This window comes from Ascaphus truei, chromosome 6 (assembly GCF_040206685.1).
Source record: "Ascaphus truei isolate aAscTru1 chromosome 6, aAscTru1.hap1, whole genome shotgun sequence".
Taxonomy (NCBI): Eukaryota; Metazoa; Chordata; class Amphibia; order Anura; family Ascaphidae; genus Ascaphus; species Ascaphus truei.
In genome coordinates, this window is record NC_134488.1 from 136,719,787 (window position 1) to 136,737,856 (window position 18,070).

Consider the following 18,070-nt stretch of genomic DNA (forward strand, 5'->3'; position numbering starts at 1 on the left):
ATAAAGGGTCGCACGGCATTACCGCGAGTACGCCAACACGGCGGGGAATAAAGGGTCGCACGGCATTACCGCGAGTACGCCAACACGGCGGGGAATAAAGGGCCGCACGGCGTTACCGCGAGTACGCCAACACGGCGGGAAATAAAGTGTCGCACGCCATTACCGCGAGTACGCCAACACGGCGGGGAATAAAGGGCCGCACGCCATTACCGCGCGTACGCCAACACGGCGGGGAATAAAGGGCCGCACGCCATTACCGCGCGTACGCCAACACGGCGGGGGATAAAGGGGCGCACGCCATTACCGCGCGTACGCCAACACGGCGGGGAATAAAGGGCCGCACGGCGTTACCGCGAGTACGCCAACACGGCGGGGAATAAAGGGCCGCACGCCATTACCGCGCGTACGCCAACACGGCGGGGAATAAAGGGCCGCACGCCATTACCGCGAGTACGCCAACACGGCGGGGAATAAAGGGCCGCACGGCATTACCGCGCGTACGCCAACACGGCGGGAATAAAGGGCCACACGGCATTACCGCGAGTACGCCAACACGGCGGGGAATAAAGGGCCGCACGGCATTACCGCGCGTACGCCAACACGGCGGGGGAATAAAGGGCCGCACGCCATTACCGCGAGTACGCCAACACGGCGGGGAATAAAGGGCCGCACGGCATTACCGCGCGTACGCCAACACGGCGGGGAATAAAGGGCCGCACGGCATTACCGCGCGTACGCCAACACGGCGGGGAATAAAGGGCCGCACGGCGTTACCGCGCGTACGCCAACACGGCGGGGAATAAAGGCCGCACGGCATTACCGCGCGTACGCCAACACGGCGGGGAATAAAGGGCCGCACGCCATTACCGCGCGTACGCCAACACGGCGGGAAATAAAGGGTCGCACGGCATTACCGCGAGTACGCCAACACGGCGGGGAATAAAGGGCCGCACGGCATTACCGCGAGTACGCCAACACGGCGGGGAATAAAGGGCCGCACGGCATTACCGCGCGTACGCCAACACGGCGGGAATAAAGGGCCGCACGGCATTACCGCGAGTACGCCAACACGGCGGGGAATAAAGGGTCGCACGGCGTTACCGCGAGTACGCCAACACGGCGGGGAATAAAGGGCCGCACGGCATTACCGCGAGTACGCCAACACGGCGGGGAATAAAGGGCTGCACGGCATTACCGCGAGTACGCCAACACGGCGGGGAATAAAGGGCCGCACGGCATTACCGCGCGTACGCCAACACGGCGGGGAATAAAGGGCCGCACGCCATTACCGCGCGTACGCCAACACGGCGGGGAATAAAGGGCCGCACGGCATTACCGCGCGTACGCCAACACGGCGGGGGAATAAAGGGCCGCACGCCATTACCGCGCGTACGCCAACACGGCGGGGAATAAAGGGCCGCACGCCATTACCGCGCGTACGCCAACACGGCGGGGAATAAAGGGCCGCACGGCATTACCGCGCGTACGCCAACACGGCGGGGGAATAAAGGGCCGCACGCCATTACCGCGCGTACGCCAACACGGCGGGGGAATAAAGGGCCGCACGCCATTACCGCGAATACGCCAACACGGCGGGGAATAAAGGGCCGCACGGCATTACCGCGAGTACGCCAACACGGCGGGGAATAAAGGGTCGCACGGCATTACCGCGAGTACGCCAACACGGCGGGGAATAAAGGGCCGCACGGCATTACCGCGAGTACGCCAACACGGCGGGGAATAAAGGGCCGCACGGCATTACCGCGAGTACGCCAACACGGCGGGGAATAAAGGGTCGCACGGCATTACCGCGAGTACGCCAACACGGCGGGGAATAAAGGGCCGCACGCCATTACCGCGCGTACGCCAACACGGCGGGGAATAAAGGGCCGCACGGCATTACCGCGCGTACGCCAACACGGTGGGGAATAAAGGCCGCACGGCATTACCGCGCGTACGCCAACACGGCGGGGAATAAAGGGCCGCACGCCATTACCGCGAATACGCCAACACGGCGGGGAATAAAGGGCCGCACGGCATTACCGCGCGTACGCCAACACGGCGGGGAATAAAGGGCCGCACGGCATTACCGCGAGTACGCCAACACGGCGGGGAATAAAGGGCCGCACGGCATTACCGCGAGTACGCCAACACGGCGGGGAATAAAGGGCCGCACGGCATTACCGCGCGTACGCCAACACGGCGGGGAATAAAGGGCCGCACGCCATTACCGCGAGTACGCCAACACGGCGGGGAATAAAGGGCCGCACGCCATTACCGCGAGTACGCCAACACGGCGGGGAATAAAGGGCCGCACGGCATTACCGCGCGTACGCCAACACGGTGGGAATAAAGGGCCGCACGGCATTACCGCGAGTACGCCAACACGGCGGGGAATAAAGGGCCGCACGGCGTTACCGCGAGTACGCCAACACGGCGGGGAATAAAGGGTCGCACGCCATTACCGCGCGTACGCCAACACGGCGGGGAATAAAGGGTCGCACGCCATTACCGCGAGTACGCCAACACGGCGGGAATAAAGGGCCGCACGCCATTACCGCGCGTACGCCAACACGGCGGGGAATAAAGGGACGCACGGCATTACCGCGAGTACGCCAACACGGCGGGGAATAAAGGGTCGCACGGCATTACCGCGCGTACGCCAACACGGCGGGGAATAAAGGGCCGCACGGCGTTACCGCGAGTACGCCAACACGGCGGGGAATAAAGGGCCGCACGGCGTTACCGCGCGTACGCCAACACGGCGGGGAATAAAGGGCCGCACGCCATTACCGCGCGTACGCCAACACGGCGGGGAATAAAGGGGCGCACGGCATTACCGCGAGTACGCCAACACGGCGGGGAATAAAGGGCCGCACGGCATTACCGCGCGTACGCCAACACGGCGGGGAATAAAGGGCCGCACGCCATTACCGCGCGTACGCCAACACGGCGGGGAATAAAGGGGCGCACGCCATTACCGCGAGTACGCCAACACGGCGGGGAATAAAGGGCCGCACGGCATTACCGCGCGTACGCCAACACGGCGGGGGATAAAGGGCCGCACGGCATTACCGCGCGTACGCCAACACGGCGGGGAATAAAGGGCCGCACGCCATTACCGCGCGTACGCCAACACGGCGGGGAATAAAGGGGCGCACGGCATTACCGCGCGTACGCCAACACGGCGGGGGATAAAGGGCCGCACGGCATTACCGCGCGTACGCCAACACGGCGGGGAATAAAGTGTCGCACGCCATTACCGCGAGTACGCCAACACGGCGGGGGAATAAAGGGCCGCACGCCATTACCGCGCGTACGCCAACACGGCGGGGAATAAAGGGCCGCACGCCATTACCGCGCGTACGCCAACACGGCGGGGAATAAAGGGCCGCACGGCATTACCGCGCGTACGCCAACACGGCGGGAATAAAGGGCCACACGGCGTTACCGCGCGTACGCCAACACGGCGGGAAATAAAGGGCCGCACGCCATTACCGCGAGTACGCCAACACGGCGGGGAATAAAGTGCCGCACGGCATTACCGCGCGTACGCCAACACGGCGGGGAATAAAGGGCCGCACGGCATTACCGCGCGTACGCCAACACGGCGGGGAATAAAGGGCCGCACGCCATTACCGCGAGTACGCCAACACGGCGGGGAATAAAGGGCCGCACGGCATTACCGCGCGTACGCCAACACGGCGGGGAATAAAGGGCCGCACGGCATTACCGCGAGTACGCCAACACGGCGGGGAATAAAGGCCGCACGGCATTACCGCGCGTACGCCAACACGGCGGGGAATAAAGGGCCGCACGGCGTTACCGCGCGTACGCCAACACGGCGGGGAATAAAGGCCGCACGGCATTACCGCGCGTACGCCAACACGGCGGGGAATAAAGGCCGCACGGCATTACCGCGAGTACGCCAACACGGCGGGGAATAAAGGGCCGCACGGCGTTACCGCGCGTACGCCAACACGGCGGGGAATAAAGGGCCGCACGCCATTACCGCGCGTACGCCAACACGGCGGGGAATAAAGGGCCGCACGGCATTACCGCGCGTACGCCAACACGGCGGGGAATAAAGAGCCGCACGGCATTACCGCGCGTACGCCAACACGGCGGGGAATAAAGTGTCGCACGCCATTACCGCGCGTACGCCAACACGGCGGGGAATAAAGGGCCGCACGGCGTTACCGCGCGTACGCCAACACGGCGGGGAATAAAGGGCCGCACGGCATTACCGCGAGTACGCCAACACGGCGGGAATAAAGGGTCGCACGCCATTACCGCGAGTACGCCAACACGGCGGGGAATAAAGGGTCGCACGCCATTACCGCGAGTACGCCAACACGGCGGGGAATAAAGGGTCGCACGCCATTACCGCGAGTACGCCAACACGGCGGGAATAAAGGGTCGCACGCCATTACCGCGAGTACGCCAACACGGCGGGGGAATAAAGGGCCGCACGGCATTACCGCGAGTACGCCAACACGGCGGGAATAAAGGGTCGCACGCCATTACCGCGAGTACGCCAACACGGCGGGGAATAAAGGGCCGCACGGCATTACCGCGCGTACGCCAACACGGCGGGGAATAAAGGGCCGCACGCCATTACCGCGCGTACGCCAACACGGCGGGGAATAAAGGGCCGCACGGCATTACCGCGAGTACGCCAACACGGCGGGAATAAAGGGCCGCACGCCATTACCGCGAGTACGCCAACACGGCGGGAATAAAGGGTCGCACGCCATTACCGCGAGTACGCCAACACGGCGGGGAATAAAGGGTCGCACGCCATTACCGCGAGTACGCCAACACGGCGGGGAATAAAGGGTCGCACGGCGTTACCGCGAGTACGCCAACACGGCGGGGAATAAAGGGCCGCACGCCATTACCGCGAGTACGCCAACACGGCGGGAATAAAGGGTCGCACGGCATTACCGCGAGTACGCCAACACGGCGGGGAATAAAGGGCCGCACGGCATTACCGCGCGTACGCCAACACGGCGGGGAATAAAGGGCCGCACGCCATTACCGCGCGTACGCCAACACGGCGGGGAATAAAGGGCCGCACGGCATTACCGCGAGTACGCCAACACGGCGGGGAATAAAGGGCCGCACGCCATTACCGCGAGTACGCCAACACGGCGGGGAATAAAGGGCCGCACGGCGTTACCGCGCGTACGCCAACACGGCGGGGAATAAAGGGCCGCACGGCATTACCGCGAGTACGCCAACACGGCGGGGAATAAAGGGCCGCACGCCATTACCGCGAGTACGCCAACACGGTGGGGAATAAAGGGCCGCACGGCATTACCGCGCATACGCCAACACGGCGGGGAATAAAGTGCCGCACGCCATTACCGCGAGTACGCCAACACGGCGGGAATAAAGGGCCGCACGGCATTACCGCGCGTACGCCAACACGGCGGGAATAAAGGGCCGCACGGCATTACCGCGCGTACGCCAACACGGCGGGGAATAAAGGGCCGCACGCCATTACCGCGAGTACGCCAACACGGCGGGGAATAAAGGGCCGCACGCCATTACCGCGAGTACGCCAACACGGCGGGGAATAAAGGGACGCACGGCATTACCGCGAGTACGCCAACACGGCGGGGAATAAAGGGCCGCACGGCGTTACCGCGAGTACGCCAACACGGCGGGGAATAAAGGGTCGCACGGCATTACCGCGAGTACGCCAACACGGCGGGGAATAAAGGGCCGCACGCCATTACCGCGAGTACACCAACACGGCGGGAATAAAGGGCCGCACGGCATTACCGCGCGTACGCCAACACGGCGGGGAATAAAGGGCCGCACGCCATTACCGCGAGTACGCCAACACGGCGGGGAATAAAGGGCCGCACGCCATTACCGCGAGTACGCCAACACGGCGGGGAATAAAGGGCCGCACGGCGTTACCGCGAGTACGCCAACACGGCGGGGAATAAAGGGCCGCACGCCATTACCGCGCGTACGCCAACACGGCGGGGAATAAAGGGTCGCACGCCATTACCGCGCGCACGCCAACACGGCGGGGAATAAAGGGCCGCACGGCGTTACCGCGAGTACGCCAACACGGCGGGGAATAAAGGGTCGCACGGCATTACCGCGAGTACGCCAACACGGCGGGGAATAAAGGGCCGCACGGCGTTACCGCGAGTACGCCAACACGGCGGGAATAAAGGGCCGCACGCCATTACCGCGCGTACGCCAACACGGCGGGAAATAAAGTGTCGCACGCCATTACCGCGAGTACGCCAACACGGCGGGGAATAAAGGGCCGCACGGCATTACCGCGCGTACGCCAAAACGGCGGGGAATAAAGGGCCGCACGCCATTACCGCGCGTACGCCAACACGGCGGGGAATAAAGGGCCGCACGCCATTACCGCGCGTACGCCAACACGGCGGGGAATAAAGGGTCGCACGGCGTTACCACGCGTACGCCAACACGGCGGGGGAATAAAGGGCCGCACGCCATTACCGCGCGTACGCCAACACGGCGGGGAATAAAGGGCCGCACGGCATTACCGCGAGTACGCCAACACGGCGGGGAATAAAGGGCCGCACGGCATTACCGCGAGTACGCCAACACGGCGGGGAATAAAGGGGCGCGCGCCATTACCGCGCGTACGCCAACACGGCGGGGAATAAAGGGCCGCACGGCGTTACCGCGCGTACGCCAACACGGCGGGGAATAAAGGGCCGCACGCCATTACCGCGCGTACGCCAACACGGCGGGAAATAAAGGGTCGCACGGCATTACCGCGCGTACGCCAACACGGCGGGGAATAAAGGGCCGCACGGCATTACCGCGAGTACGCCAACACGGCGGGGAATAAAGGGCCGCACGGCATTACCGCGCGTACGCCAACACGGCGGGGAATAAAGGGTCGCACGGCGTTACCGCGAGTACGCCAACACGGCGGGGAATAAAGGGCCGCACGGCATTACCGCGAGTACGCCAACACGGCGGGGAATAAAGGCCGCACGGCATTACCGCGCGTACGCCAACACGGCGGGGAATAAAGGGCCGCACGGCATTACCGCGAGTACGCCAACACGGCGGGAATAAAGGGCCGCACGGCATTACCGGGCGTACGCCAACACGGCGGGAATAAAGGGCCGCACGGCATTACCGCGAGTACGCCAACACGGCGGGGAATAAAGGGCCGCACGGCATTACCGCGAGTACGCCAACACGGCGGGGAATAAAGGGTCGCACGCCATTACCGCGCGTACGCCAACACGGCGGGGAATAAAGGGCCGCACGGCATTACCGCGAGTACGCCAACACGGCGGGAAATAAAGGGCCGCACGGCATTACCGCGCGTACGCCAACACGGCGGGGAATAAAGGGCCGCACGGCATTACCGCGCGTACGCCAACACGGCGGGGAATAAAGGGCCGCACGGCATTACCGCGAGTACGCCAACACGGCGGGGAATAAAGGGACGCACGGCATTACCGCGAGTACGCCAACACGGCGGGGAATAAAGGGTCGCACGGCATTACCGCGCGTACGCCAACACGGCGGGGAATAAAGGGTCGCACGGCATTACCGCGAGTACGCCAACACGGCGGGGAATAAAGGGCCGCACGGCATTACCGCGAGTACGCCAACACGGCGGGGAATAAAGGGCCGCACGGCATTACCGCGAGTACGCCAACACGGCGGGGAATAAAGGGTCGCACGCCATTACCGCGAGTACGCCAACACGGCGGGAATAAAGGGCCGCACGGCATTACCGCGCGTACGCCAACACGGCGGGGAATAAAGGGCCGCACGGCACTACCGCGAGTACGCCAACACGGCGGGGAATAAAGGGCCGCACGCCATTACCGCGCGTACGCCAACACGGCGGGGAATAAAGGGCCGCACGCCATTACCGCGAGTACGCCAACACGGCGGGGAATAAAGGGCCGCACGCCATTACCGCGCGTACGCCAACACGGCGGGGAATAAAGGGCCGCACGCCATTACCGCGCGTACGCCAACACGGCGGGGAATAAAGGGTCGCACGGCATTACCGCGAGTACGCCAACACGGCGGGAAATAAAGGGCCGCACGGCATTACCGCGCGTACGCCAACACGGCGGGGAATAAAGGGCCGCACGGCATTACCGCGCGTACGCCAACACGGCGGGGAATAAAGGGCCGCACGGCATTACCGCGCGTACGCCAACACGGCGGGGAATAAAGGGTCGCACGGCATTACCGCGCGTACGCCAACACGGCGGGGAATAAAGGGCCGCACGCCATTACCGCGAGTACGCCAACACGGCGGGGAATAAAGGGACGCACGGCATTACCGCGAGTACGCCAACACGGCGGGGAATAAAGGGCCGCACGGCATTACCGCGAGTACGCCAACACGGCGGGGAATAAAAGGCCGCACGCCATTACCGCGCGTACGCCAACACGGCGGGGAATAAAGGGCCGCACGGCATTACCGCGCGTACGCCAACACGGCGGGGAATAAAGGGTCGCACGCCATTACCGCGCGTACGCCAACACGGCGGGGAATAAAGGGCCGCACGGCATTACCGCGAGTACGCCAACACGGCGGGGAATAAAGGGCCGCACGGCATTACCGCGAGTACGCCAACACGGCGGGGAATAAAAGGCCGCACGCCATTACCGCGCGTACGCCAACACGGCGGGGAATAAAGGGCCGCACGGCATTACCGCGCGTACGCCAACACGGCGGGGAATAAAGGGTCGCACGCCATTACCGCGCGTACGCCAACACGGCGGGGAATAAAGGGCCGCACGGCATTACCGCGAGTACGCCAACACGGCGGGGAATAAAGGGGCGCACGGCATTACCGCGAGTACGCCAACACGGCGGGGAATAAAGGGTCGCACGCCATTACCGCGAGTACGCCAACACGGCGGGAATAAAGGGCCGCACGGCATTACCGCGCGTACGCCAACACGGCGGGGAATAAAGGGCCGCACGGCATTACCGCGCGTACGCCAACACGGCGGGGAATAAAGGGACGCACGGCATTACCGCGCGTACGCCAACACGGCGGGGAATAAAGGGCCGCACGGCATTACCGCGCGTACGCCAACACGGCGGGGAATAAAGGGCCGCACGGCATTACCGCGCGTACGCCAACACAGCGGGGAATAAAGGGCCGCACGGCGTTACCGCGCGTACGCCAACACGGCGGGGAATAAAGGGGCGCACGCCATTACCGCGCGTACGCCAACACGGCGGGGAATAAAGGGCCGCACGGCATTACCGCGCGTACGCCAACACGGCGGGGAATAAAGGGTCGCACGGCATTACCGCGCGTACGCCAACACGGCGGGGAATAAAGGGCCGCACGGCATTACCGCGAGTACACCAACACGGCGGGAATAAAGGGCCGCACGGCATTACCGCGCGTACGCCAACACGGCGGGGAATAAAGGGCCGCACGCCATTACCGCGAGTACGCCAACACGGCGGGGAATAAAGGGCCGCACGCCATTACCGCGAGTACGCCAACACGGCGGGGAATAAAGGGCCGCACGGCGTTACCGCGAGTACGCCAACACGGCGGGGAATAAAGGGCCGCACGCCATTACCGCGCGTACGCCAACACGGCGGGGAATAAAGGGTCGCACGCCATTACCGCGCGCACGCCAACACGGCGGGGAATAAAGGGCCGCACGGCGTTACCGCGAGTACGCCAACACGGCGGGGAATAAAGGGTCGCACGGCATTACCGCGAGTACGCCAACACGGCGGGGAATAAAGGGCCGCACGGCGTTACCGCGAGTACGCCAACACGGCGGGAATAAAGGGCCGCACGCCATTACCGCGCGTACGCCAACACGGCGGGAAATAAAGTGTCGCACGCCATTACCGCGAGTACGCCAACACGGCGGGGAATAAAGGGCCGCACGGCATTACCGCGCGTACGCCAAAACGGCGGGGAATAAAGGGCCGCACGCCATTACCGCGCGTACGCCAACACGGCGGGGAATAAAGGGCCGCACGCCATTACCGCGCGTACGCCAACACGGCGGGGAATAAAGGGTCGCACGGCGTTACCACGCGTACGCCAACACGGCGGGGGAATAAAGGGCCGCACGCCATTACCGCGCGTACGCCAACACGGCGGGGAATAAAGGGCCGCACGGCATTACCGCGAGTACGCCAACACGGCGGGGAATAAAGGGCCGCACGGCATTACCGCGAGTACGCCAACACGGCGGGGAATAAAGGGGCGCGCGCCATTACCGCGCGTACGCCAACACGGCGGGGAATAAAGGGCCGCACGGCGTTACCGCGCGTACGCCAACACGGCGGGGAATAAAGGGCCGCACGCCATTACCGCGCGTACGCCAACACGGCGGGAAATAAAGGGTCGCACGGCATTACCGCGCGTACGCCAACACGGCGGGGAATAAAGGGCCGCACGGCATTACCGCGAGTACGCCAACACGGCGGGGAATAAAGGGCCGCACGGCATTACCGCGCGTACGCCAACACGGCGGGGAATAAAGGGTCGCACGGCGTTACCGCGAGTACGCCAACACGGCGGGGAATAAAGGGCCGCACGGCATTACCGCGAGTACGCCAACACGGCGGGGAATAAAGGCCGCACGGCATTACCGCGCGTACGCCAACACGGCGGGGAATAAAGGGCCGCACGGCATTACCGCGAGTACGCCAACACGGCGGGAATAAAGGGCCGCACGGCATTACCGGGCGTACGCCAACACGGCGGGAATAAAGGGCCGCACGGCATTACCGCGAGTACGCCAACACGGCGGGGAATAAAGGGCCGCACGGCATTACCGCGAGTACGCCAACACGGCGGGGAATAAAGGGTCGCACGCCATTACCGCGCGTACGCCAACACGGCGGGGAATAAAGGGCCGCACGGCATTACCGCGAGTACGCCAACACGGCGGGAAATAAAGGGCCGCACGGCATTACCGCGCGTACGCCAACACGGCGGGGAATAAAGGGCCGCACGGCATTACCGCGCGTACGCCAACACGGCGGGGAATAAAGGGCCGCACGGCATTACCGCGAGTACGCCAACACGGCGGGGAATAAAGGGACGCACGGCATTACCGCGAGTACGCCAACACGGCGGGGAATAAAGGGTCGCACGGCATTACCGCGCGTACGCCAACACGGCGGGGAATAAAGGGTCGCACGGCATTACCGCGAGTACGCCAACACGGCGGGGAATAAAGGGCCGCACGGCATTACCGCGAGTACGCCAACACGGCGGGGAATAAAGGGCCGCACGGCATTACCGCGAGTACGCCAACACGGCGGGGAATAAAGGGTCGCACGCCATTACCGCGAGTACGCCAACACGGCGGGAATAAAGGGCCGCACGGCATTACCGCGCGTACGCCAACACGGCGGGGAATAAAGGGCCGCACGGCACTACCGCGAGTACGCCAACACGGCGGGGAATAAAGGGCCGCACGCCATTACCGCGCGTACGCCAACACGGCGGGGAATAAAGGGCCGCACGCCATTACCGCGAGTACGCCAACACGGCGGGGAATAAAGGGCCGCACGCCATTACCGCGCGTACGCCAACACGGCGGGGAATAAAGGGCCGCACGCCATTACCGCGCGTACGCCAACACGGCGGGGAATAAAGGGTCGCACGGCATTACCGCGAGTACGCCAACACGGCGGGAAATAAAGGGCCGCACGGCATTACCGCGCGTACGCCAACACGGCGGGGAATAAAGGGCCGCACGGCATTACCGCGCGTACGCCAACACGGCGGGGAATAAAGGGCCGCACGGCATTACCGCGCGTACGCCAACACGGCGGGGAATAAAGGGTCGCACGGCATTACCGCGCGTACGCCAACACGGCGGGGAATAAAGGGCCGCACGCCATTACCGCGAGTACGCCAACACGGCGGGGAATAAAGGGACGCACGGCATTACCGCGAGTACGCCAACACGGCGGGGAATAAAGGGCCGCACGGCATTACCGCGAGTACGCCAACACGGCGGGGAATAAAAGGCCGCACGCCATTACCGCGCGTACGCCAACACGGCGGGGAATAAAGGGCCGCACGGCATTACCGCGCGTACGCCAACACGGCGGGGAATAAAGGGTCGCACGCCATTACCGCGCGTACGCCAACACGGCGGGGAATAAAGGGCCGCACGGCATTACCGCGAGTACGCCAACACGGCGGGGAATAAAGGGCCGCACGGCATTACCGCGAGTACGCCAACACGGCGGGGAATAAAAGGCCGCACGCCATTACCGCGCGTACGCCAACACGGCGGGGAATAAAGGGCCGCACGGCATTACCGCGCGTACGCCAACACGGCGGGGAATAAAGGGTCGCACGCCATTACCGCGCGTACGCCAACACGGCGGGGAATAAAGGGCCGCACGGCATTACCGCGAGTACGCCAACACGGCGGGGAATAAAGGGGCGCACGGCATTACCGCGAGTACGCCAACACGGCGGGGAATAAAGGGTCGCACGCCATTACCGCGAGTACGCCAACACGGCGGGAATAAAGGGCCGCACGGCATTACCGCGCGTACGCCAACACGGCGGGGAATAAAGGGCCGCACGGCATTACCGCGCGTACGCCAACACGGCGGGGAATAAAGGGACGCACGGCATTACCGCGCGTACGCCAACACGGCGGGGAATAAAGGGCCGCACGGCATTACCGCGCGTACGCCAACACGGCGGGGAATAAAGGGCCGCACGGCATTACCGCGCGTACGCCAACACAGCGGGGAATAAAGGGCCGCACGGCGTTACCGCGCGTACGCCAACACGGCGGGGAATAAAGGGGCGCACGCCATTACCGCGCGTACGCCAACACGGCGGGGAATAAAGGGCCGCACGGCATTACCGCGCGTACGCCAACACGGCGGGGAATAAAGGGTCGCACGGCATTACCGCGCGTACGCCAACACGGCGGGGAATAAAGGGCCGCACGGCATTACCGCGAGTACGCCAACACGGCGGGGAATAAAGGGCCGCACGGCGTTACCGCGCGTACGCCAACACGGCGGGGAATAAAGGGCCGCACGGCATTACCGCGCGTACGCCAACACGGCGGGGAATAAAGGGTCGCACGCCATTACCGCGAGTACGCCAACACGGCGGGGAATAAAGGGCCGCACGGCATTACCGCGCGTACGCCAACACGGCGGGGAATAAAGGGACGCACGGCATTACCGCGAGTACGCCAACACGGCGGGGAATAAAGGCCGCACGGCATTACCGCGCGTACGCCAACACGGCGGGGAATAAAGGGCCGCACGGCATTACCGCGCGTACGCCAACACGGCGGGGAATAAAGGGCCGCACGCCATTACCGCGCGTACGCCAACACGGCGGGAAATAAAGGGCCGCACGGCATTACCGCGAGTACGCCAACACGGCGGGGAATAAAGGGCCGCACGGCATTACCGCGAGTACGCCAACACGGCGGGGAATAAAGGGCCGCACGGCATTACCGCGCGTACGCCAACACGGCGGGGAATAAAGGGCCGCACGGCATTACCGCGCGTACGCCAACACGGCGGGGAATAAAGGGTCGCACGGCGTTACCGCGAGTACGCCAACACGGCGGGGAATAAAGGGCCGCACGGCATTACCGCGAGTACGCCAACACGGCGGGGAATAAAGGCCGCACGGCATTACCGCGAGTACGCCAACACGGCGGGGAATAAAGGGCCGCACGCCATTACCGCGAGTACGCCAACACGGCGGGGAATAAAGGGCCGCACGGCATTACCGCGAGTACGCCAACACGGCGGGGAATAAAGGGCCGCACGGCCTTGCCCGTTAATGCGCGGCTAACTGTGGTTATTGTGAGTATTTATAGGAGGGTTTTTTGGGGTAAAATCTACCTGGTTTGCAAACTGTACCTCACATTTTACACAGAAAACTGACCAAAGCGAGTCCCCCCTCCCCACTCCCCACGGGCAACAGTTTCTCCCCCCCCCCCCATCCACGGGCGACAGCTTCCCCCCCCCCATCCACGGGCGACAGCTTCCTCCCCCACCCACGGGCGACAGCTTCTCCCCCCCCCCCCACGGGCGACAGCTTCCCCCCCCCCCCACCACGGGCGACAGCTTCTCCCCCCCCCACCTATGGGCGACAGCTTCCCCCCCCACCCACGGGCGACAGCTTCTCCCCCCCCCCCACCCACGGGCGACAGCTTCTCCCCCCCCCCCACCCACGGGCGACAGCTTCCCCCCCCCCCCACCACGGGCGACAGCTTCTCCCCCCCCCCACCTATGGGCGACAGCTTCCCCCCCCACCCACGGGCGACAGCTTCTCCCCCCCCCCCACCCACGGGCGACAGCTTCTCCCCCCCCCCCACCCACGGGCGACAGCTTCCCCCCCCCCCCCACCACGGGCGACAGCTTCTCCCCCCCCCCACCTATGGGCGACAGCTTCCCCCCCCACCCACGGGCGACAGCTTCTCCCCCCCCCACCCACGGGCGACAGCTTCTCCCCCCCCCCCACCCACGGGCGACAGCTTCTCCCAAACCCCCCCCTCCTATCCTCTTAACCCCTTCATCACCAACAAAGCAAGGTGTTGCAGGCACCCCTGGCAGGGAAGGGGTTATGGACGCTCACTTCTTGTATGGCAGACACTGCTTCTTCCTGTGGCAATCCAAGACCCACTCCTTCCGCACGATGATCCCCCCGGCAGCTTTCACGTGGCTGTATTTGGGGGTGTTGGCAAATGCACATCTGGGGAGAAAAACAAAACAGAAATGTCTCGGTGCTTTGCTCTGCCCCCTGGGTAACTGGTTCTGCGTTCGGACCCAGAGAGACCGGGCCACACGCCGCCAGCCTGGGTGTCCCTACGCTTAGATTGCAAGCTCCTCGGGGCACGGATTCCTTATCCCAATGTTACTTTATTGTCTCAGGCGCTTATTCCCAATATGTGATTATTACTGCGGTGACACGGTTATATTCCGCTGTGATTATTACTGCTGTGACACGGTTATATTCCGCTGTGATTATTACTGCGGTGACACGGTTATATTCCGCTGTGATTATTACTGCTGTGACACTGTTATATTACGCTGTGATTATTACTGCTGTGACACTGTTATATTATGCTGTGATTATTACTGCTGTGACACTGTTATATTATGCTGTGATTATTACTGCTGTGACACGGTTATATTACGCTGTGATTATTACTGCTGTGACACTGTTATATTATGCTGTGATTATTACTGCTGTGACACGGTTATATTATGCTGTGATTATTACTGCTGTGACACGGTTATATTCCGCTGTGATTATTACTGCTGTGACACGGTTATATTCCGCTGTGATTATTACTGCTGTGACACGGTTATATTACGCTGTGATTATTACTGCTGTGACACTGTTATATTATGCTGTGATTATTACTGCTGTGACACGGTTATATTATGCTGTGATTATTACTGCTGTGACACGGTTATATTCCGCTGTGATTATTACTGCGGTGACACGGTTATATTCCGCTGTGATTATTACTGCTGTGACACGGTTATATTCCGCTGTGATTATTACTGCGGTGACACGGTTATATTCCGCTGTGATTATTACTGCTGTGACACTGTTATATTACGCTGTGATTATTACTGCTGTGACACTGTTATATTATGCTGTGATTATTACTGCTGTGACACTGTTATATTAAGATGTGATTATTACTGCTGTGACACGGTTATATTATGCTGTGATTATTACTGCTGTGACACTGTTATATTATGCTGTGATTATTACTGCTGTGACACGGTTATATTATGCTGTGATTATTACTGCTGTGACACGGTTATATTCCGCTGTGATTATTACTGCTGTGACACGGTTATATTCCGCTGTGATTATTACTGCTGTGACACGGTTATATTCCGCTGTGATTATTACTGCTGTGACACTGTTATATTATGCTGTGATTATTACTGCTGTGACACTGTTATATTACGCTGTGATTATTACTGCTGTGACGCTGTGATTATTACTGCTGTGACACGGTTATATTATGCTGTGATTATTACTGCTGTGACACGGTTATATTATGCTGTGATTATTACTGCTGTGACACGGTTATATTACGCTGTGATTATTACTGCTGTGACACTGTTATATTACGCTGTGATTATTACTGCTGTGACACTGTTATATTACGCTGTGATTATTACTGCTGTGACACTGTTATATTATGCTGTGATTATTACTGCTGTGACACTGTTATATTACGCTGTGATTATTACTGCTGTGACGCTGTGATTATTACTGCTGTGACACGGTTATATTACGCTGTGATTATTACTGCTGTGACACTGTTATATTATGATGTGATTATTACTGCTGTGACACGTTATATTATGCTGTGATTATTACTGCTGTGACACTGTTATATTACGCTGTGATTATTACTGCTGTGACACTGTTATATTATGCTGTGATTATTACTGCTGTGACACTGTTATATTACGATGTGATTATTACTGCTGTGACACGGTTATATTACGCTGTGATTATTACTGCTGTGACACGGTTATATTACGCTGTGATTATTACTGCTGTGACACGGTTATATTATGCTGTGATTATTACTGCTGTGACACGGTTATATTATGCTGTGATTATTACTGCTGTGACACGGTTATATTATGCTGTGATTATTACTGCTGTGACACGGTTATATTACGCTGTGATTATTACTGCTGTGACACGGTTATATTATGCTGTGATTATTACTGATGTGACACTGTTATATTACGCTGTGATTATTACTGCTGTGACACGGTTATATTATGCTGTGATTATTACTGCTGTGACACTGTTATATTCCGCTGTGATTATTACTGCTGTGACACTGTTATATTACGCTGTGATTATTACTGCTGTGACACGGTTATATTACGCTGTGATTATTACTGCTGTGACACGGTTATATTACGCTGTGATTATTACTGCTGTGACACGGTTATATTACGCTGTTATTATTACTGCTGTGACACTGTTATATTACGCTGTGATTATTACTGCTGTGACACTGTTATATTACGCTGTGATTATTACTGCTGTGACACGGTTATATTATGCTGTGATTATTACTGCTGTGACACTGTTATATTACGCTGTGATTATTACTGCTGTGACACTGTTATATTATGCTGTGATTATTACTGCTGTGACACTGTTATATTACGCTGTGATTATTACTGCTGTGACACTGTTATATTCCGCTGTGATTATTACTGCTGTGACACTGTTATATTACGCTGTGATTATTACTGCTGTGACACTGTTATATTACGCTGTGATTATTACTGCTGTGACACGGTTATATTACGCTGTGATTATTACTGCTGTGACACTGTTATATTACGCTGTGATTATTACTGCTGTGACACTGTTATATTACGCTGTGATTATTACTGCTGTGACACTGTTATATTCCGCTGTGATTATTACTGCTGTGACACTGTTATATTATGCTGTGATTATTACTGCTGTGACACGGTTATATTATGCTGTGATTATTACTGCTGTGACACTGTTATATTACGATGTGATTATTACTGCTGTGACACGGTTATATTACGCTGTGATTATTACTGCTGTGACACGGTTATATTACGCTGTGATTATTACTGCTGTGACACTGTTATATTATGCTGTGATTATTACTGCTGTGACACTGTTATATTACGCTGTGATTATTACTGCTGTGACGCTGTGATTATTACTGCTGTGACACTGTTATATTACGCTGTGATTATTACTGCTGTGACACGGTTATATTATGCTGTGATTATTACTGCTGTGACACGGTTATATTATGCTGTGATTATTACTGCTGTGACACGGTTATATTACGCTGTGATTAATACTGCTGTGACACGGTTATATTATGCTGTGATTATTACTGCTGTGACTGTTATATTACGCTGTGATTATTACTGCTGTGACACTGTTATATTATGCTGTGATTATTACTGCTGTGACACTGTTATATTACGCTGTGATTATTACTGCTGTGACACTGTTATATTACGCTGTGATTATTACTG

The 18,070-nt window shown here is 59.6% G+C and overlaps 1 protein-coding gene across 4 annotated transcripts in view; it reads right to left on the minus strand.

The window, feature by feature from the left end:
* XRCC1 (X-ray repair cross complementing 1) overlaps window positions 1-18,070 on the minus strand; it is a 91,542-nt gene that overhangs the window by 16,785 nt on the left and 56,687 nt on the right. For all 4 annotated transcript variants that reach the window (XM_075606439.1, XM_075606438.1, XM_075606441.1 and 1 more), the window contains one exon: window positions 14,619-14,735. In XM_075606439.1, the coding sequence (XP_075462554.1) occupies window positions 14,619-14,735 (117 nt within the window). The remainder of the gene's footprint in view (window positions 1-14,618; window positions 14,736-18,070) is intronic.